The sequence below is a fragment of the Athene cunicularia genome, assembly GCF_003259725.1.
Source record: "Athene cunicularia isolate RWA chromosome 7 unlocalized genomic scaffold, athCun1 chr7_part1, whole genome shotgun sequence".
NCBI lineage: Eukaryota > Metazoa > Chordata > Aves > Strigiformes > Strigidae > Athene > Athene cunicularia.
This window is the reverse complement of record NW_020799107.1, coordinates 20,149,392-20,171,674: the sequence shown is the minus strand read 5'-3', so window position 1 is coordinate 20,171,674 and position 22,283 is coordinate 20,149,392. Positions and strand designations below refer to the sequence as shown.

The window sequence follows — 22,283 nt, the reverse complement described above, 5'->3', positions numbered from 1 at the left end:
TGATCATCTAGATCAATCTGTTGAAAAGTGCATTTATTGAAACCTGATCCTGGCTTTGTCTGGATTGCACAAGGGCCTTTAGCCCAATCTCTGTGGCGTGGTTTACAACCACAAAGCCCGTTGAGGCTGGGAAGAGAGCTGGCGTAGCACAATGCTGCTTCCAAGCCTAGGAGCATATGGATCCTTCACCAGGAAAAACACAAGGCTTGGATGCCTAATCCCACTGAACAGTCTTAGTGTGCTAGGAGGGCAAAGGTATGTATATACACAATACTTACAGCTGAGAAACTTAAAGCACTGACAGCAATTTTTGGTTTGGACTTACAGTCCCTGCCCCTTGCCGAATGGCTGAGACAGTGATCAGGGTTGGTTACCCAAACCAGGGTACTGCAAGAGTCTCTTGTAGTATTGTGTTTGCAGGTTGATCTAGAGCCTGATAACTATGTTAATTCACAAGGAAAGCATGCCAAAAACATCCCATAATGGGAACAAAGTGGAGAATGGTGTGCGTGTTTCATACACAGGAACGTGTCTTCCAACCAAACCCACTTTTCTTCTCTGAATCACTCAGGGAAAATTGATGCACCCATCATGGTTGTAGCCCCTGCCAAGCGTGTTACTCTTGGCTGTTGTGCAGGTTTGTGCACAAGGAGGAAGGGGACATGTGAGTGCTGTCAGAGAAAGGCAGCACTGGTAACTGTCTCCTCAAATCCGGTACAGCTCGGGCAACCCATTCTTGCTTGCACCTGGGAAGAAGCCATTTTCAGAAAAGAGGAGGTCCTGGGGAAACATGAAGATTCAAGGGTAGTTCAGGCTACGCACATAAGAGGAAAGCAGGATATGATGTCTTGTTTCTGAAGTGTGGTACTGTTGCAGAGCAGTGGCTTGCTCATGTCAATCCCTGAATGTGTCTCCTGCTGGGCTGGGAGGTTGTGGAGAGGCAAAGGCACCTCTTCACAAAGAGACCTACAGGGTAGGTACAGAGATCTGCATTTCAACTTCTGGCACTCTCTTTGCCTTCAGTAGATGGATAGCTGATGAGGAGGGTGCATCCACTGGTAGCTACATGCTCTGCTTTAATGCTTGGGTGCTTTGCTTCTGCTGTCAGGGTTGTGCACTGCTTGTCTGCCTCTACGCCCCTTCCCTGGGGTACAGTGTACAAGATCTCCCTTATCCTTTCCCTGCAGACACAGCATACTACATCACCTGAGATGCAGATACAGGCGTGTGAATGCAAGAGATAACTCCTGGTATCAGTCATTCACAAAAGGCACAGAAGGCCAAAGAAATCTGTGACTTCAATTGATTTCTTGCTGTGATGGATACCAGGGAATGTTATTTATTTCCAAGTCTAGGACCCCAAAGTGCCTGGTGTTATGCGAACGGAGAAAAATAACATCTTAGAGTTTACTCTCCACAGTGGAAGACATCATGGTGTGAGAGTGAGGTGGTAGTGATGAAATACAGCTCTTGGTATGCAAGCAACTTTATTGTCTAAATTATAACCCCATGTTATGGGATCAGTGTTCAGGATTGTGCTTTGCTATGCACTTTGTGGCAAGGCCAGTTTGTGGACAGATCGTCACTGAGCCATAGGAATGAGTATGCTGGTCTCGGAGAGTTCATTTAACACCCAAGTGACCTACCCTGGTACATTACTAATTCATTCTTTCTTTCAGTATGTGCTGGGTTTGCTCCACTTAAAACCAAAACACCCCCCCCTAATAAACTCCTAGTTAAAAGAAGAATTGGAAGAGGATGTGCTATTCTCACAATATAAGGGGCTTAAGTTTACTGTATCATCAGTATTCAGCCAGCTTTGTTCAGTGGAAAGTGGTTGTACAAAATCATCACTTTGCTGTTCCTTAGCTGTCTGTTAAGTTGTTCTCTTCAAATCAGGGATAGTTTGTGGCCTTATTTTGTTAAACTGTTTTGTCTGTGGATGTGAGTGAGACTGCCTATATCCCAGTTTGATAACTGAAGGGTTTTTACCCTTGTGCTAGGAGAGCCGCGGCTTTCCCATTGTCTGTGGTGCCTGCAGGAGCTGGGACCCCCGAGAGCTAGCAGGTCACTGCTCTGCAGTGCTGGGCTGTGCTCTACTTTGCTTCCCTCGCTTCTCCCATGGAAGTTCAGCCTTGCTGCCTGGCAGTTCTTGGGAGTTTTCTGCTCAATTTAATCTTATCAACTGATCAATGAAATGTGTGGTATTGGGGGAGAGGGGAGTGATGTGAGGCCAGTCTTTCTGGTGTCACCATCTGTTTCTGTATTGAGACAAGGCTCCTTGGGGAATTTCATGTTTAGAAAAAAGGGCTGATGGAAGGAGATGCACTAAAACAAACTCAGCCTTTCAGGAAATGGGGACTATGCTGGGCAGAAGTTAAAATAATTATTTGCTCCGTGGTTCCTATGCTGCTGTCTGAGCATGATGTTTCTTTTGGAAACAACATAAATGGGTGCAGCTATTCTACTGGATAGAGGCAATTGCTGTTGTAAAAACAGCTACAGCATCAAAGGAAACGGAATAAGTAGTTCTGGGCAGCTGAAATGCCACAGTGCCTGGGATTTTCATCGTGTTGCTTTCTACTCCTTAGAATCACACAGAAGGATCTGCCATAAGTCTGTAGGAAATGGTTCAGTATTGTATAAAAGAACTAGATCTGCCTCTGGGAGTATTTTTACTACTTTTACACATGGACTTCTGCTGGGAAAGGGGTCTGGGTCAGTCTGGACATTCTGATAATTTCTAGGTGTTGAAGATACCACAGGGATCTTATTGTCCATCTCCCCAGTTTTTCCTTCTAAATGGTACCTAATAAATAACAGTGTTTGTGCCCGTGGAGTGTCTCTTGTGCGTCAGATTATCAACTGCCTCTATCTCCAAACTAATTTTTGAGCTCAGGGAGTGGAAAGTGTGTGCAACTTGGACCCTCCTGCTCTGTGGGGACAGACCATGGAGGGCTCTGTGAGCGTGGCACACTCCTAATGCTGGGGGGCGCATTGTGTGTGCTTGTGTGTGTGCCATGGGTTACTGGTGTCTGGAGGCATTGAAATGTACTGTCAGGAATGAGTGTTTATGGTAAGTGCATTAGAAAAGGTTTTCTTTCATCCCACTGTTGGGAACTCCATGCCCAACTTTGCTGTTTTCTGACTCTTTGCTCTTGATACCACGATAGTAGTAGGAGCCTTGCCTTTGGTGAAAATAGCATAAAGATTTTCTAATACCATGTGTTGCTGTTCATATGTTTATGTGGCATAGTCAGAATGTGATTTAGGAAATGGATGATTTCTCAACAGCAATGTCTTGCCCGGATGCCTCAGGACACTTTGTCTCAAGCATCAAGAGTTTCAGAAAATGTAAGAGGATGTCATGAAGACCTCTGTATAGTTCCTCAAAATCTGTGTTCAATGTGTTGCTTACCACCTCTTTGGGATCTTGAAACTTGAATCTGCAACATAAGAAGACATTTCTTTGTATTACTATTGCTCACTAGCCATGAGGGTGATCTTTGCACACCATTCTTGGATTTAGGTACTGATCAGATGCACTGGTGCTTTTCATTCACTTGGTGAGGGGAAATTAATCTGCCTGCTGTGGAAGCTCTAGACCAGAACACAGCAGCAAAGCTAGAATTATGTAGGCCTTTTTTAATGTCATTACAACCAGTTCCTTTATTCTGAGGACTGAAGGTTGGCCAGTAGGTGTATCTTTTACAAGAAGGAAAATCCAGGCTACTAAAGTGTTTAAAGTGACCAAAGTAATTTTAAAAAGCCCACCTAAACCAAAATAAATCATTAAAAATAGAATTAGTGTTCCACATTCTGTATAATGTTATATAGAAATACCATTGCATCTCTTCAAACATAAAAAACCTATAAGCAAAGAGCTAATGGTGCTGACAGGTTTAAGAGGATAGGAAGGGATTTTATAATCAATAACTTAGGGGCAGAAAACAAATTAGGAAGAAAGTAGGTCTGTGAATCGATGAAAAGCAGTATGGCCTTAATGTTACTCAACAGTTTAGCACTTTGGCTTTTTCTCAGTACTTACCTAAGCAGAGTTTATGTGATTTCTATGGGAAGACATGGAACAGATTAGTTTGCAATAACTGAAATGTAGTGTGATGTTATGCCTAATTCTGCATAATTGCAGGTCATGCTCTCCCTGATTTGCCTTTGTGCTCCGGCTATTTCCTTTGTACCAAGTCTCAAAGTAAGGCAGGGCAGAAGAGGTCAATCCAGGAAACTGATTTCCCCAGCACTTTTTTGGTAGGTGCTTGCCCTGCAGATCCCTGCATATGTGTAACCAGAAATTTACCTTTGTGCTCAGGATTGTCTTGACAGACACCGAGCAATTTAAGATGTAGTGTGTGTGTGTGAAATTATATATGCAGCAGGGCTATTATATACACATCAGAGTGTATATAAATCAGTGTATATACACATCAGAGAAACTTTCATGTCATGTTATTTACCCAAGTAAACTCTTGCAAGAGAGAAAAACAAAACTCTGTGAAGTCTACTTAGCTGTTGCTGATGACTTCTGGAAGCATTTTGACTTACAGTGATGTGTGGGTGTATGACACTGTAAACATTCTTTATTTACATTTTCTATTATCATTATAGCATGACTTTTAATGACTGGCTACTCTAAGTTTGAAAATATTTAGACAGTCAAACCCACTCTTTTATGTGTTTGTATCTTTCTGTGATTCTTTCTATAAAAGTTGATGTTTTCTTATGTTGGTTTCCACATGAAGTTGATTAAAACTACTTTTTCTTCCTCTCATGTTACTTTAAAAAAGTCAAAACCAGTTTCCCTGAAAAGATAAGTGGGACTTGCTTAAAAATTTTAAGGAGCTGTGGCTTGGAAGCAGCCTCTGAATACTGCAGTTTCCCCCAGCTTTCCTTGGGTGTTTGCACCCCAGGTGCAGATCTTGCAGGCTCCAGTTCTTTCTAACGGGAGATCTTCTGGTTTTTGCAGGGTGCCAGGGTATGGCTGCGGGAGCAGGACCAGCTGCAGCCATGCACTGTTGTCTCGTGTGCCGATGGAAACGTGCTCTTCACCTCAGATTATGGGACGGTAAGCAAAGTTTGCATGAGGCTGTAACCTATGCCAAGTTGCAAGATGGACTTCTTGGTCTTGCATGACCTTCATGCTAAAAGGAAATTTATCAATTGAGATACTGCAATTCTGTCTGAAAATTGACCTGGCTGTGTTACAAACCAAGCCAAAGGTCTAAAGATGGTTAAAAAGAGAAGACTGATCTCTTTCTGCTGTTCCTTTGTCTGCCCACCTCACTTTTCTTAGTTTTTCTTGTGCCATCTTTGGAAGAGTTGCACTAACAACCTAGCAAACCCTTATACTGGCAAAATGCTCCTAGGAAGGAGGCAGCTCCACCAACTAAGCAGCCCTTTCTTCTGGGATGTGCCTCTTGCAAGCTGAGCTGCTGTAAGGGCTGTTGTGCTCACCACTGTCTGCTTCAGCAGCTTCTGCCATCAGCCCTTTGGGTCAGGGGCACATGGAAGTGAACTGCCTGTGTCAGATGGCCGTGTAAGTGCAGCAGCTGTGCATAGGACAGATCAACAAGGTAGATCCTCTGAGAGTAATGCTTGCTTTCCTGCCTTATTTCCAGCCCTGTGTTTCTTGTGGTTCCCTGGCGTGCCTACTACAGTGCTTGTGGAGTAATATTGGTAGGAAGGGACCTCTGGGGATCATCCGAGTCCTCAGTGAATCCGCTTAGCTCCCTAACCCGGGGAAAACTATTCACTGTCTTCTCTGAGGTTCTTAGGGAGTCAAAATGATGCCTGGGCTGGGAAGAGGATAGGGAAATGGACAGGAACGTGCCTTCCAGCAGCAAGCAATTAGATCTGCTCAGCTGCTTTGGTGAACAGTGCTCTGCAGGCAGCTTCTTTGTTACAGAAAATTGAACAGGTTTTCTTTCAGTCTTTTACCTGGCAAACAAAGGAGGGCACAGGGCGAAAGCGGATTTAGGACTCCAGCTTGTGGAGAGTCAGTGGTAGGACTGTCATATTTTTTAGTCTTGCTTTGAAAGGGCTAGATTTCAAATCATCATTCCTTTTTAAAGAGCCTGATTTGTTTCTCAAACTCACCTAGAAGACACATAGTTTTTTTTCATTTGGTTACTGTAGTCTCTCAAATCCTCTCTTGAGGAGCTGCCTTGTGTTGGGAGCGCTGGATAGTCACTAACTCATTTTAAGAGATCACAGGAGCATTTGTCACAGGTAATGAAGCAGCCTGCGGAGTGTCAACAAATGGTGAGTATTTCTGTGACTCTCACAGACTTGCTTCTGTCTCTTTTGACATGCTGCTGTGGCCTTGGAAAATCCTCAAAACCCAGCTGGCACCTCTGAAAGGATCCCACCATAGAGCCAGTTGGGTTGGGTCCACCCACCACCAGCCTGTGTCTGTGCTAGAAAAAGTGCACAGGATAATGCTGGGTGGAGTCACAGGTCTAAAAAAAGCTGGATTTGGGTTTTTTCCTCCATGAAGAAAGAAGCCACTAGGGTGAAGGAGCATGTGCTTTATGACTTATGCAGAAAAAAATCACACGGTGGTCATTAAAGGGCCTGCTTTATTCAGTGCCTCCCATGATGGCTGTCCTGTGTGCTTCCTTCACCCGCCCCCTTCATTGCTTGATAACTGTAGGAAGGACTGGCTGTCTTACCCCAAGTGAAAACGCAGATGAAAACATCTTAATGTTCCTTGGGTTGGATGGGCCAGTTGATCCCTCTGATTTTAGGATCCCTAAATCTAGTGTCCTCATGTATGCTGTGGCCCAGCATCTCTGCAGCTCTGAGGTAAGGCAGCCAGTCATGCTTCAGAGCTTTTGCCATTTGTTTTCACTTCCTTAAAAACACCTCAAGCAACAATCCATCAGAAATGTGACTTCCTGGGAGGAAAGGAGGAGCTGATACTTGTGAAATACAAGACTGGAAACCACAGTACAGACAGACCAGCTGGATGCTTTATGGATAAACATAACTTAGATGCTGGGTGGGAGCTTTGCTCACATGCTCAGGGTTGCACTAAATGGGTGGATTTGAGGTTGAGGAGGAATCATTTCTCCCCTGCTCAACCTGGCTTGGTTGGCAGTCCTCATACTGGCTTGTTTGCCAGCCAGGTTTTGCTTTATTCCTGACCATTGCATGCACTTGGAGAGAGTCCTGCAGTCCTGGTCATTTTGTTTTGACTATGGCCTAAATTTGAGACAATCAGTTCATCACTGGAGAGAAAGTAGAAATCTTTGGCTGTGTTGTGAGGTGCCTGTGTGGTATTTGGTGGCTTGTTTGTAGTTAACTGAAAGCTGATGGGTTTTCTTCCCAAATAATATGCTTACTAGTGCCTGTAAATTTCTGTTTAAGTATTAACTTGTTGGAAAGGATATTTCAGAGGCAGCTCTGCTGAATGATCATTTTTTCTGTCTTCTCACTTGCTTCAGGCAAAACCAGCCATCACATTCAGCTCAGTAGTGCAAGCTACTGAGATTAGCTCACCTTAACTGGACAGGATGATGGGGAGGATGTTCCTCCAAACTGCTCTCCTCACACATTGCTGGAGGGGTCCAGAAGTGAGCAGTGAGGTAACAAAAACCTTTTTGCTGGAGTGGCTGGAGATGAGAAAGGGCCTGGCTGGCCTGCATCAGTGCAGCACCTTTCAAGCTCTAAGAGTTAAAGGGTCATCATGTCTCAGTCACGTTTGTGTCTCACCTCAGAGCTCCTCAGGGAAAGCCCCTTTGACACAATCTTGGGAACAGAAAAGCATCACATGCTTATCTCCAGGACCCTGGGTGATCCCTGCAGCTTGTTGGTGGTACAGAGACTGGAAACTTGTCTCCACTCTGGAGGGCAGAGGACAGATTAAAAGTCAACTCTCTGCCAGTGCCAGGAAAGGCCTAGAACCTGTTCCACATGCCACAAGTGCCTTCCAGAGGCACTGAGACCTCACCTCACAAATCTCAGTGGGGCTGGAGGCCCCAGCCTCTGCCTGAGGACAGATGAGCTGCTAGGGCTGCAGTGATGGGCAAGGGTATTCAGTGAACCTCCCTAGCCTCAGGGACAGACAGCTGACATCTTGGCCTCAGCTAAGGTGTCAGTGTGGCATCGAACCACTCCTCCAGGGAATATATTTCACCTATGCAGTGTTTCTGTCAAGAGAGTACAAGAACCAATGCTCCTAATCCACCTTTGCTGCAGTCCTGCCCGAGCACCTGCTTAACTCTTGAAGGAACTTGAACCAGATTTTTTTTAGAGAGGGATGATTGAATAACCCCAGTCAAGCAGCTCAAAACAGGTTTAACAGGTGATGATCTAATCCCTACTAATCATTTAGTATATATATTTGGGGCCCCTGTTGCTCTTCAGGGTCCCATTTTCTCCTGTGTTGTCTACAAGAGCATAAACAAGCTCTGACCCATCAGAGTTATTCTTCATGCGTAGCAGCCTCTTGGCACAGGTGCTGATAACTGCCTGGTATCTTCTGGGACACTTGTCCACTCAGCTTTTTCCTTGGATGTTTTCTTAATGTTTCTCTTCTGGCCCAAATGGCCACAAGTGCTGACAATGCAGTGGTAAATGAGTAAGTGCCAGGCAGATGTAAGAAACAATCACATCATACCGTTATGGACTTGTCCCCTTCCAAAATTTGTCCAAGTCAGCAGAGAAGAGAGAGCCAGAGTGGTATGCTGCCTCATGGTTTGAAAATGCGGTAGTGGTTTTGCTCCTGACAGAGTCCAGTTTATGTTGTGCATCTGCAGCTTGTACTCCTCCATGAATTTAGTTTTCCCATTCTCCCTTCTGGCTCCCTCAGTTCTCTTGTGGAAATGCCTAAGGCCTCTTCTCTGAAGAATAAAGAAAAACAGATGTGTTTTTGGCAGGCCATGCTTGCAGAGTGGGGGTCCTGCTGCTGGCAGAGCCATATCTCTCTGATACCTAGGTGCAGAACTGATGCAGAGAAGACCAGAGAGGCTTGGAGAGAGCCTGTGTGCTGGCTGGAGTGAGCTTTGTTCTACACTGTTCATGAACTGTCTATTTTTGAAAGCCTCCTGGCTGGTGAGAAAATTGAACTGTGGGGCAGTTTTCCAGTGGAAGAGACCAAGTCCTTGTCACATCAGGTGTGACTGTGGCAAACACATCTGGGGAAATGAGCCCACTTCTCCTCTCCAGCTCCCTTCAGGAACAGAGCTGCTGTTTCAATTGTGCAGGCTTTTGCAGGTATCACGGGGATCTCGTAAAGGGATCCTGTGCCAGGTTATTCCTTCCCTGTACTGGCAAGGGTGCGGGCTCAGAGCTGAGAGGGGGAGCTTGCTTGGCACCTGCAATGTGCTGCAGCAGTGAGCGCCCTGCGAGGGACTCACACGGGTGGCTCACTTCAGGGGGCTGGGCGACCTCATTCTGTCTTCAGCCTCAGCTGCACGGCTGGCCTCACCCTAGCAGTTATGGCAGCCCAAGCACTCCAAGAAAGCAGGCAGATGAAACCAGTTAGATCAGTGCTATAGATCATGGTTCATTCTCTGTGGAGTCCATCAGTTTCTTGCTGGCACCTGGGAAGGCTGACAAGCAGGGATGCAAATGAGTTAGAGACCAGAGCCCCAGAAGAGAAGGAAAAGCCCAAGTTTCTTTGGAAGGATTGCTGAGGGCCAGTTTCCTTCTCCAGGCTGCCTGTATGAAGTCTCCTATCTGTCTATCTTGGGTCTTACCATCTAGCGCAGCTTGGGATGCTGGGTGGGAGATGGCATATGGTTAAATCCAACAGTGGGAAGCAACTGAAATAACTTTTGTGAAATGCCAGCATCGTGCTTGAGGAGGAGGGAAGGAGGCTGGGATGTGGCTGTGGTGGAGGGGAACAGTCGCATAGTCTCAGCTGTGTTGAAACGGGGTGAGGAAGATGACCTGATAGTTGAAGAGTGGGTTATTGAGGAGGAGGAAGCTCTAGCAGGAAGAAGGCAGCAACTGAGGCAAGAAGAGTGTGATTGCATTGAGAGAGAAGTGGGTACTTCTCAGAGCAGTGCTAGAAGTTAATAGCTGTCACTGGACAAACATTTTGAAAGCTGCATTATATGCATACATACCATCAAGCACAAAGGATGTCACTACTTTATTTGGTTTCTCATCTGCTTTGCTTTCCTTTGCTCTTGACTTAGCAACCTCTCCCAGACACTTTGGCTGCTCCTATGGAGAATGCAGGGCCAAACCTGGAACGTGAGTAAGCTTTGCCTTAACCTCCCCGCAGTCAGAGACATGATCCTACCTGTGTTTTTGTGAGACTGTTCCTGATCTCCTGGGAGCAGCTGCTGTCATTATTCATAGTCATGAGTGCAGTGTGTAATACCTGTCCAGCCTAGTGCAACTGGAGGCTGGTCCCCTCCTCTTCCTAACTGGATTTCAGTAATAATCAAGTAACCTTGCATTGATCTGTCCCTGTCAGTAGTGAAGGGGGGAGATTAACTCAGTAGCAAAAGAAGAGAGTGTACTGTATGATTTCTGGCCAGAGAGCTCAAATAGGTAGGAACAAGAATGAAAGAATTACTCTAAAAATAGGGAGCAAATCTGTGCCTTATTCACTTCCTTTTCTAGTGCTGAGGTATAAAGCTCTGGAAAGGGGCTTGTTGCTGGTAGGAAATCAAAGCATGTGCCCAGGTGTCATGAGCTTAGTTGTCCTTCTCCCCATTCTTTCAGGTATTCCAGTACCCCAAGGCCTCCCTTTCCAGAGAAAAGGTCTTGCCAATGCACCAGACCAGCGTTGATGGGGTAGAAGACATGTCCATGCTGGGAGATCTGCATGAAGCTGCCATCCTGCTTAACCTGCACCAGCGCTACCAACGGGGTAACATCTATGTAAGTGCTGAATCGGGGCCACATCCCTTCTGGCTAATGATTTTTGTTTAGCTTCAGGACTGCCACTTTGTATGTGAAATACTGTTTCCTGTAGATGGAAATGCAGGTTTTTTTCTCCCTTTGCAGTTCCATCAGCCTTCTGAGACCCTACCCCTACCAGAGGGGCCTCTCTGCATCTGTAGAATAACTTCAAAACATGCATGTTCACCTTTATGCTCCGTGGTAATTGTGCAGCTCTGTATCCTCCATGAACATCCATGTTTTACAAGGTGGCGTTTATATTCCCCAGATTCCCCATTATTGCTGTTCAGAGGTTCATGGCAGAGGTTTAAGCAGATTGGAAAGTGCCACGTATACGGGTTGTTGTTGAGTATCCCTCATGATCCAGATAACGCTACTGCTTGACAAAACTAGGAAAGCAAACCTGTTGCCTAATTCTACTTTTACATGCAGTTCTGCCTCTTTTGAGTTGCTCTGCTCTCCTTGCATGGATGAATACTCAAAGCATCTCCTGATTTTCCTCTTGGGTGTTCAGGAAGGAGGCAGGAGTCAGGAAAGGGACTTGTGAAAGAAAGCACGCCTGGAAGGAGACATCCCTGGAGTGCTGGGAGGGCAGTGTGCTCTGCTGAGAGTTGGAGAGGACAAGGAGGATATATTACAAAGACTGCCTTACCTTGCTTTGCTCTTACCTTTCTTGTCCATGCTATGTGCACCGAGAGTTTTTCAGATTATGACAGGAAAAATGTAAATCTCTATCTGTGTTGCATAGCAACTGTTACCCAGGCAACCAAACCATATGCACCTGTATTCCAGGAAATGATCAATAAAGTGACCCTGTTTCTGAACCATCTCCTGCACTGGGGTGCAGAGGAGACTGAAAATTCTGGGTTTTATTGCTGTAGACCCCCTTGCCTGTTGTCTATCAACACAGCCTTGTGACCCTGTGGCAGTACCCACGTGGACGCACTCTTTTGACGGCCCTTGTCCTTGCTGCTCTTCCTGACCTGTGTTTTACACATGCTATGTGTTTGTGCAGCTCTGCCCATATTCCTCCTGTTTCCTCTTCCTCACACTCTGAGATGTGAGGCAGGATTCTCTCCCTTTTCAGCCTGTGCCTTGCACCAGAAATGCTACAACACCAGCACTGTGACAGTGTCACAGCAGCCATATCTCCTTAAGCCTTTCCTCTGGCTCTGATCTGTCATTCCTTCTCCTGCTCAGCATTAGTTCTGTGGCTTTCTCCACCTGTGTAAAGGTGGTAAAGGTTAAATATGATGTCATTTTTTACTGGTGCATAGTGCATGAATGTCAGCTGTGCATCTCAGATCTGAATTTTTTGAAGATCTATGAAGGGACTTGACTTCTGTAACATGGTTAGCACTGGGAAGAACCCCTCAGTGAAGGACTGTAAGCCTCTCCTTGAGTGGGACTGTATGTGTGTATATGTTTGCACAATGCCTGACCTGGACAACACCAAACTGTACAAGTGCTGTTTTGCATTTCTGCAGTGCAGACATTAATATTGCAGTTATCTTATCACTGACTATTAGGTTTTGCCATAGCCCAACTGCATATAGTTTTCAGTTAAGCAGAAATTGAGAATGTCAGATGTAGTTCCACCTAATGACTTGCAGTGATCTGTGAATACCATGCATGTTACAGGGCTTGAGTTCATTTAATATCATCCTCAATGGCCTCCTCAGATAAGAGTGTAGTAGGCTAAGGTTGCAGATGAAGCTGTACTGAGAGGAGTTATGCCTATCAGTCAGGGCCAAAAATATTTGAAAGGAAATAAGAGAGATCAGAAACAGAAGAGACATACCACAATTTTCTAGAAAACAAATTCACCTGAAGGAATGGGTAACCTGGAATACTGGTAACTAGTATTAAAAATAATAATAAAAATAATTAATGAGAGGATGGAAAACTGAGAAAGTGAAGTGGACAACTGCTGTGAAGAAGGACAGTGCAGTTCTGAGCTGTATATCTGGAAGCATCCTGCCATGAGTTCCTAGAGGGGATCCTTTCTGGTCAGGGACTGTAGGTAGCAGTATATCTAGACTGGTGGGGGTACCAATAATTAATGTGATACAGGAACACTGACAATCTCAACAGTACCTTTTATTTTCCTAAGAAATACCATTCCAGCTCTACCAAATTGTTTAAGGAAATTATGTGAGCACAGCAAGAACCTGCAGCTTTTAAGAGTGCATCTTTCCCTTTCATTCCTTCAATTCCTGTATATCCCTTAATAAAAGGAGTGGCTGGAAAGCTGCCAATCAGAGAGGGACCTGGGGAGGGGTGTGACTGACAGCCGGCTGAACAGGAGCCAGCAGTGTGCCCAGGTGGCCAAGAAGGCCAACGGCATCCTGGCTTGTGTCAGCAATAGCGTGGCCAGCAGGGACAGGGAAGGGATCTGACCCCTGTACTCGGCACTGGTGAGGCCGCCCCTCGATTCCTGTGTTCAGTTTTGGGCCCCTCACTACAAAAAGGACATTGAATGACTTGAGCGTGTCCAGAGAAGGGCAACGGAGCTGGTGCAGGGTCTGGAGCACAGGTTGTATGGGAGCAGCTGAGGGAACTGGGGGTGTTTAGTCTGGAGAAGAGGAGGTTGAGGGGAGACCTCATCGCCCTCTACAGCTCCCTGAAAGGAGGGTGCAGGGAACTGGGGATGAGTCTCTTTAACCAAGTAATAAGTGATAGGACAAGAAGTAATTGCGTCAAGTTGCACCAGGGAAGGTTTAAACTAGATATTAGGAAGCATTTCTTTACAGATTGGGTTGTTAGGCATTGGAATGGGCTGCCCAGGGAGGTGGTGGAGTCCCCATCCCTGGAGGTGTTTAAGAGTCGGGTCGACATAGCACTGAGGGATATGGTGTAGTTGGGAACTGGCAGTGGTAGGTTAATGGTTGGACTGGATGATCTTCAAGGTCTTTTCCAACCTAGACAATTCTGTGATTCTGAAAAGTAGACCAAACATAATGTGAGTGATTATAAATGAGTCAGGGGCTGTACTGCCACATTTTGTACTGTCCTTAGCTCTGTCATATCTAACCACCCAAGTAGGATACATTGTCTTGAGAAGCAGACATGCCATGCATGGCTTTTCCTGCTCTACAGAGTTCTCTGGGGATGGTCACTCCTTGCTCATAGAGTGGCTGGTATGTACATGGTTGAAGCACAGATGCCACTGCTGTTAAAAATTGTGGATAGAAATTGTAAGGGACTACAGGTGATGACGAGACTGCTACTGGAAAAGTTTCCTAGAAATGCCTTTGAAAGAGATGGCTGTAGTGGAAGAAGTTCTGGAAAGGACTGCGGTCGGAGCTCTGTTCCTTGACAGAGCTGAAACTAGAGTGGGAAATGTGAAATGAAACATCTGAGGGGAAAAAAATCTGTGAAGGTCTGTGAGAAGTATTAGGATGGACATCTCTGTCTTGTAGCCTCTGGACAATGTCTGTTGCTCAACTGCTTGTACAATGCTTTTTCCCAATCCATCTTTTCTCTCTCAGTGCTTTTCTCTTTCCTCCCACCTGTCTTGCCAAATATCATCTGCTTGCTTATTGCTTTCATCACCAATGAGTTATATTTCTGCCCAACAAGGTCCATGTCAGAGAGTCCTCAGGACTTGTTCCATATTAGCCTGTTCATACTGATAATGCAGTTAGGCCTAGGTGAATGTTTTTTTTTCCCCTAATGATCTCTGACTGCTGCTTTAATACATGAGTCTTAAATTTTGTGATTACAGCATCTTATCAGTCTGGCTTCTGACTTCAGAGCTTGGCATTGCAGTATGGCCTCAGATTTTATTTGGCAGGGAGAAAGCATGTGTCTTTCTTGTCACCAAGTGTTAGTTTACAGCTTCTCCAATGGATGCATGCAAATCCTTCTGTATGTATGTGGTGACAGTTTGGAAATAAAACTAGATGTTGTCTCTGGGCACAAAGCTTGGCACCTATTGCAGCAATCTAAGTGTTTTCTCCATCACCTCTGCTGAGAGTGGGTATTCCTGGAGTAGAGCAGCCCAAGATGTCCCTGTGAAGGAGGCCACCATACCAGTAGCAGGATTTACGATGGATGTTAACCATATTACAAAGCCATTCTTAGGAGAGAGGTGGCACCACTTCTCTGAACTACAGCTCTGAGAATAACTGGATTTGAGCTGGCTGGCTGAACCAAAAAGTCATGCCCCAACCCCCAAATTTTATTTCCTTCTGACTTCACAAAAGAATATGTTTGAAATTCAATATTAGACTTTGGGTATTTTATTTTAAAGCTCACTAACTCTTTTCTTGAACTGTGAGATTTTCAAAATAAAATGTTTAGAAAACATAGAAATATTTTTACCTGAAATCCTGAGCTTCAGCTAACAACTTTGATTTGGCTTACCAAATGATTTAAGCTGCTCCAAACAGCATTTTTCAGCAGAAGAAGAATGATACATTTGAGTAGCTCTTTGCATATGTGTGTGTGTGTCTGTGTCTGTGTCCCACTTCTTTGTTCAGGAGGTGCTTGAACACTGCCAAGCCCCCTCCACTTAAGACTATGGATATAGGGGCATTGAAGGTATCTCCTGATACTCCTTCAGTCCTGGCTCTGCTTTTCAGCTTCAAGCACAGTGCAGAGTAGCTGGGTATAAAGATAGCATCATGTTTTTAAATTGTGTAAGCTTAATTTAGCAAAGACAACAGACTAAGAACATTTTATTGTAAAGCAGCAAAATTCAGTCTTCCCCATCCATACCCATTTGTGCAGCCCCTGCCCTGGGGTTTGACATTCTTTGCCAAATTGGGGAGCTCCCTGTTGAAGCCCAACTTCCTTACTTAGGCTTTCTCCCTTCATCAGGAGTTATTTCAGGGTCTGGGTTCGTTGTGATTTTTTTTTTTTTTTCAGGAGCTTTATTTCCTTGCTGTGTTTTGTTTTCTCCCCCTAGACAAACATTGGTTCCATCTTGGCATCAGTAAATCCCTACAAACCCATCCCTGGTCTGTACAGTGTGGATGCCATAGACCTGTACAGACAGCACCGCCTGGGTGAGCTGCCTCCCCATATCTTCGCCACCGCTAACGAGTGCTACCGCTGCTTGTGGAAGCGTCATGACAGCCAGTGTGTTCTGATAAGGTTAGAAATGAGAGAAACGGCTACTCCCTGACTGCATTACACGCCTTGCTCCTGCTGCTCTGTTTGCAATGACATCTGCCTAAATATTCACACCATCCTCCCTACCCTTTGCCTGATCCCTGCTTGCCACAGTGGAGATGCCACATGATTATTCCTGGAGATCACTTCTCTGCTGTGGGTGGGATGGTCATTAGCTATGTCTGTCCTAGATTTGTGAATGACATGTATGTTTTTTCTTAACAGTGGAGAAAGTGGAGCTGGAAAGACTGAGAGCACCAAGTTGCTGCTGAAATTTCTGTCAGCCATGAGCCAGACCTCCCTTGGGGCCCCTCCATCTGAGAAGAGCACTCGTGTGGAAGAAGCCATCCTGGAAAGCAGGTACAGTTATCCTCACGGGCACCAGCGTGCTGGAGCAGCCTGCCTTTGGTGGGGGCGCTGCCTTCTTCTGGGCAGTCAGGCTGCGGATGGAGCCAAACCTCAGCGGACGGAGCCAAACCTCAGCAGTGAGGATCATGCAGCTGAACGGTGTCATGTCAGGGGGATGCGGAGGTCGTGATCTCCCCAGGACACCTCGCACTGGCTGCTGTCCCAGCTACCCATGGATGAATTAGGCTTCTTTCCAATAGCAGTGCAGGATGCTCATGGTAGCCAGAGAATTATTGCTCTAGCCAAGGCTGGGATTTCTCCTTCCTTCAGTAACTCATCCCCTGTGCCCTCCCAGCTGCACCTTTGAGCTCACCTGCACATCACTGCGCTGTTCCTCCTTCCAGCTCTATGTCTCCTGTGGCAGTGACTGGAGGGGACATGGATAACGTCCCTCACTGGCTGGTCCACATTGTCTGTGTCTCCCACAGCTCTCCGTTGTGGATGTGCTTGTGATGAGTCTCCATCACATTCTGACTCCTGGTTTCCTCCTTTAGCCCCTGCTCTCCCCTGGCCTCTGTGTTTCAGGCCACTGGTATGTCTTGCCCTCAGAGGACCTGTGGGTCGCCTTGCAGCTCGCTTGCTGTCCAGACAGGTGATTTCACAGAGGAGCATCCATGGGAGCTGTAAGGGGCATGAGCGAGGAGGTTTGCTTGGGGCTGCAGCAGGGCCTCAATGGGAGGAGGCCCCGGGCTGGCCAGAGCTGGTCTTGGCTGAAGGTGGCACCAGGGAGTAACCACCACCCGCCAAAACCTTGCTCAGGTGTCAGGCAGGCAGGGAAGTGCATGGTGCCCGGATCAGATGTGTTTGGAAAAGAAACTGGCAGCCATGAGGGCATAGAGATGTGCTCTGTCGCAGATCTTTCATGCTGAAGGAGGTCCTGACACTCCTGAGGGACCGTGGCCCATGGGTGACCCATGCTGGAAGAGGGACACCAAGGAAAAAAGTGTCAGGAAAACCTGAAGAAGCAAAATGTGGTCGAGGAAAACCAGTGAGAGGCAAAGTGCAGCAGAGAAAACGAGGCAACAAAGAGCAACAGAAAGAAAGAGTTATGTGTGTTAACCCAGCCTCCTGTGCTGCCTGCTGCTTTGCAGGGGTTGCGAGAGACTGTTTGTAACCTGAGGTAAAAATGGAAGCTGAGGCTAAGAAAAGGAGGACAATAAGTGTTTGACTTTCAGGTAAGCCTTGGGAGGATGGAGGAAAGATGTTTACATAAGTGTCTGTTATTGTTCGTGTCTTCCTTTTCCTTAACTCCTGAATTCTATTTAATGAATTAAACTTTTAAAAAATTTCCCAACACAAGACTGTCTTGCCTGTGACTGGAGGACCTTGCTGGGCATCTTGCAGTTTGGTACTGTCAAGGGTGAGGCTGCAGGTTGGTCCCACTTTGAGCCTGTGATAGTTACAGAAACATCCAGAGTAGTAAATCAGATGTCTGCAACAGGATCTAGTTGTGTAGGAAGCTGGAATCCTTTGAACCATCTGTGTGAAAGTGACTCTCATGCAAGTGGCATATTTCAGGGCCCAGAGAGTAGGGAGAAGGAATGTTTCCTGGAAGACAGTGACACAAGAAAGTTACTAGTAACTGTGGTGAAAATAGCCTAAGCAGACACGGAGCTCTAATGTGGCAGCTGCAAGAGCATTGCAGTTTTTAGGATCCTTATAAGCAGAGCAGCACTGAGCAGAGGGTTGCTGCCTTTGGACCTGGTGCTCAAGAGACCATTGCTGGATGATTTATCCTTTGTAGGTGTGCAGATTTTACCAGGGACATTGGCAAATTGGAAGAAGCTCTTGAGTGTAATACAGTCATGACTCAAGATCTGCAAAATCTGCTTTAAGGCAAGCAGCTTAGAAGGCTTAAACCTGCTTAGTGATTAAGTGGTAACTTGCCTGTGATCTAGAAAGCTTACGATGGTTGGTAGGTGATTCCTGAGTGTGCAAGATCCCACAGCTGTGAGGTGGAGTAAGAGCTTGCAACCCATTTTGTGTACATCTCTAGTGCTACATGAGCTATTGTAATGAGACTGCAAGAGAATTTGGTTTGTCACCTTTTCCCCGGAGAAGCTGAAGACCTGGCCCAGGGCCCGAAGCTGTTGCCACTCCTAACAAGACTGCTTCATATGTCTGCAGCTCAGCTTCACTTGCTCTGCTACTGGCCCTCCTTGGGTTAGCTTATGGTGAATTTTCATCCTCGCACCCCAGCACATACCCAGGAACAATGCTGGATTCTTTCTCCATTTCAGACAGCATTATAAACAAAGCCGTTACATCAGCTTTCTATCGTTTGCTTGTGTGTTGTAATGTTCATGCTGGGTATATTTCTCAGAAATCAGGCTCTTAAAACTCCCTTGGCACTGTTGATTTGGTCTGTTTTCCGTCTTGAAAATATCCATCAGTCCATTAAAAATTCTGCTAACTTTTGTCTTGCTTCTTTTTCTTGCTCGCTTTACTCTGAAGCTCCCTTCTCCATGTTGGTTGCCACTGCTGACAGCACAGCCACCTTCCCTGTTCATCCCTCTAATCTTCAAATCTTCTTTTTTATCTTTGGCTATGCATCTGAACCCTAGAGCTGCATATGTTGCAATATTTCTAAAATCCAGGCTTCACTTTGTGCTGTTCTGCTGAAACTGGTTCCCACTGTTTGGAGTCCCGCAACACACCCTGTCCATGTCCAGCCAAGCAGCCAGCATCACCTTCCTGATGCGCCGCTCTGCCTCGCACAGTTCGCTGCTGCATCAAATGCCACGTTGTGATGTGCCCACTGGTGTAGGCAGTTGGCTTGGCCCAGGCACCTGCCCTCACGCCTGCCTGACTCAGCTCACCCGCACCTCTGCCTTGCAGCCAGCCTCAGCACCCATGTGCCTGTTCCCTCCCCCACCCCTGAAGGACTTCCACACTCATGTGCGTGAGCCCATTGCCAAACTAAACTATAAAAATACTTCCTTGTGCTTTGCTTATCTAATTTAACATGATTTAGAGCCATAAAGATTGGCTGGCTGGTTACAGCACTCACACTGCAACTGTGGTGGTCATATAACGCAACCCTGTCCTCCCTTTTCTGGTTATGCCCATTAATTTTTGTTGATTCATGGTGTTGGTGTGTTCAGTGGGATATTCCTGTGCAATGTCCTTATCTACATACTTGTTTCACAGATGTGGGTCTTGGGAGTTCACATTCTCCAGGGCAAGGAACTTACCTCCTGATCTGTGCAGAGAGATTTCTATGTAATGTGTTATAACAGAGTGATTTAATTTCTATGCTTTTGTTTATTTAAAGTGATATTTTCAAGAGGTAAATTAGGAAAATACTTCCTGAAGTTCCCTGAAGGTTGTTGGGCCTTTTCCACAACCACTTAGCTAACACTTGCAAGGTCTGAAGCTTTCAGCGAACTCCAGTAGTATCTGTAGTTGTGATTATTTGTCATGTTGTTATTATTAACTTGTGAATAATCCTGTATCTGCCCCTGTCTCCAGTGGGACTGCACAGTAAATTGATAGAGATGTTTAAAAAGCCAGTATTTCTCAGGGTAACAATGGCAATAATTTTTGCTAAAATCTCTGTATGTCTTAAAATTAAACATAACCACATACGGGCCGTTTTTGTAGCATCTCCATGTCTCCTTGTTTGTCAGGCCTTCAGATTATTTTAGAATTAGATTATTTTAGATTAATCCTGGATTCATTTTGTCAGTTTGAATGGTTTAGGCTTTTCCTTTGTACTGTTCTGTGGAGCAAGAACCAAGCTGCATTTTAACTCACCGTTTTCCATGTTGTGTGAATCTCCTGAAGACAGGAAGGTGACCAAGAGACAAAACTATTCAATTCATCACCCACCTGAGTTTGGTGACAGACATTTTTGCAACATTTTTTTTTTTTTTCCCAGAAGTGAATGATGTGACTCTATAGATTTGAAAACTTCATTTTAAGAGTATGTGTATAGTCCCTCTACATGGAAACCATGTGGCTTGTATCAACCTAAGCAAGATTTAAGTAACAAGGGCTTGTGTGTTCCGGTATCAAATTTCAGTACCAAACACATCAGTTTAATATTTGTTTGTTAGTTTGAAAATGTTTGCCTGTAATTTTAAGAGATGGCTCATACTGTGTTCTCTTTCAAAGACAGAAGCAGGACCAAAGAAGTATGTGGTTTAAAGCTACAGAGTGTTTGCCCTATATGTTTGATGCTTCTGAAAATCCTGAAAAAAATACAAGCCCATTTCATGGGATGCTGCTGTGTTAAGCACATAACCTGGCTGGGTCTTGCCACCTTTCATTTCCTGAAGCCACATTGGTGGGGAATGCCCTCAACAGCACAAACACCAGCTGCCCGTACTGATTGGGACTGATATAATTAACTCCAATCCCAAAGGTTTAAAATTTATCTAGCAGCGTGTTAAATTGCTCTCGCCTCCTTTCTTGCCCTTGAGTTCTTCCTGCTTGTCCAGTCTGGTGCTGTAACCAACTAATCTCACGGGGCAGTGCACACTGTGCAAATGGTAAAACGCTGGGCACACACTTTGTTTTAATGGTATCCCATCACCAATAATATCTTCATTGCCTTGTTTCTGCAGCCCCATTTTGGAGGCCTTTGGAAATGCCAAGACAGTTTATAACAACAACTCCAGCCGCTTTGGCAAGTTCATCCAGCTGCACTTCTCTCAACATGGACACATCCAGGGAGGCCGAGTAACTGATTGTATCCTTTTCTTCAGTGGGCCAGAAATGGATGGAGTAAGTGAAGACAAGGAGGAGGAGCTCAGAGTGGGTCGGGAAATTCCTCATCATGGTTTCTCAAAGCCAGTTTATAATTGTGGGCAAATTTGCAATTTAAAGAGGGAATAAATATTTGTTTTGTGGCTCTGCAGCACTTACCTCTGGAAACCTTTTCTCTAGGTACTATATTAAGTACAGACATAGTTTGACTCTTCACTTTGGCAATCACAGAACTTGATACTTAAATCCCTATAATTTGCTACCTAGGGTGATCCCTCATGTTGACTGCATACTTTTTTTTTTTTTCCCAGAAGATTGTTCCCTTATGTTAGCTTTGCCAATTAATTCATGGTTTAGAAAAGTGAGACCAAGCTAAGAATCAATATATTCTGCACAATATTTGAATGCAGAGGAGAATAGGAATTCAGAGGGCCAATTATGACTCCCTGTTTTGGGCTGCCCATCTCCAGTAGTCCTTGTAACCCTAATCATAGAATCATAGAATGTCTCCAGCTGGAAGGGACCAATAAGGATCGTTGAGTCCAACTACCTAAAACTAAATCATATGACTAAGAGCATTGTCCAGATGCTCCTTGAACTCTGACAGGCTCAGTGCCATGACCACATCCCTGGGGAGCCTGTTCCAGTGACAAGAACAGGGGACACTGGGTATAGTCAAATCATGTTGTGCTGTGACCACTTTCTTCTATGTATGCCCATGTACCCCTCTCCCAAAGGCTTTGACATATACTTTGTCTATATGAAGCAGATAAAGCTGCCCTGGCTGCATTTCTTGATGTTGCTATTCAAAGCTGCTGCTGACTGCAAATCACACCAATTTCCACTGGAGTAGCAGCCAGATGAATTTACTACTGTTGTAAATAAGAGGCTTGGATTGTTTAGTCTCCGCTCTTTGTGCTGTCGGTAGATTAAAGATAGCAGTCTCTTGCAGAAGCAATGAAAGCTGATGCAAGACTTGCTGTGTGCAATACAGATTTTCAGATTAGAGTGCCCTCTCTAATCTTTCTAGGTGTCCCTAATGTGGCTCATCCTTTATTAGGTTACTTCACCATTGTGCAGGCCCTATGCTTTATCTGACTCTGCCCTTCTAAGTAACTTCTTGGACATGGAGTAGAGAGGAGAATCTGGGATAGTGTTTTTGCCCACTTTCC

At 45.4% G+C, this 22,283-nt stretch overlaps 1 protein-coding gene across 1 annotated transcript in view; it reads left to right on the top strand.

The window, feature by feature from the left end:
• The first annotated feature begins 344 nt into the window (after positions 1 to 344).
• LOC113482124 (unconventional myosin-X-like) overlaps positions 345 to 22,283 on the top strand; it is an 86,513-nt gene continuing 64,574 nt past the window's right edge. The window contains exons 1-6 of the mRNA XM_026852471.1: positions 345 to 365; positions 4,964 to 5,080; positions 10,696 to 10,854; positions 15,788 to 15,975; positions 16,219 to 16,353; positions 20,970 to 21,094. Of these exons, the coding sequence (XP_026708272.1) occupies positions 345 to 365; positions 4,964 to 5,080; positions 10,696 to 10,854; positions 15,788 to 15,975; positions 16,219 to 16,353; positions 20,970 to 21,094 (745 nt within the window). The remainder of the gene's footprint in view (positions 366 to 4,963; positions 5,081 to 10,695; positions 10,855 to 15,787; positions 15,976 to 16,218; positions 16,354 to 20,969; positions 21,095 to 22,283) is intronic.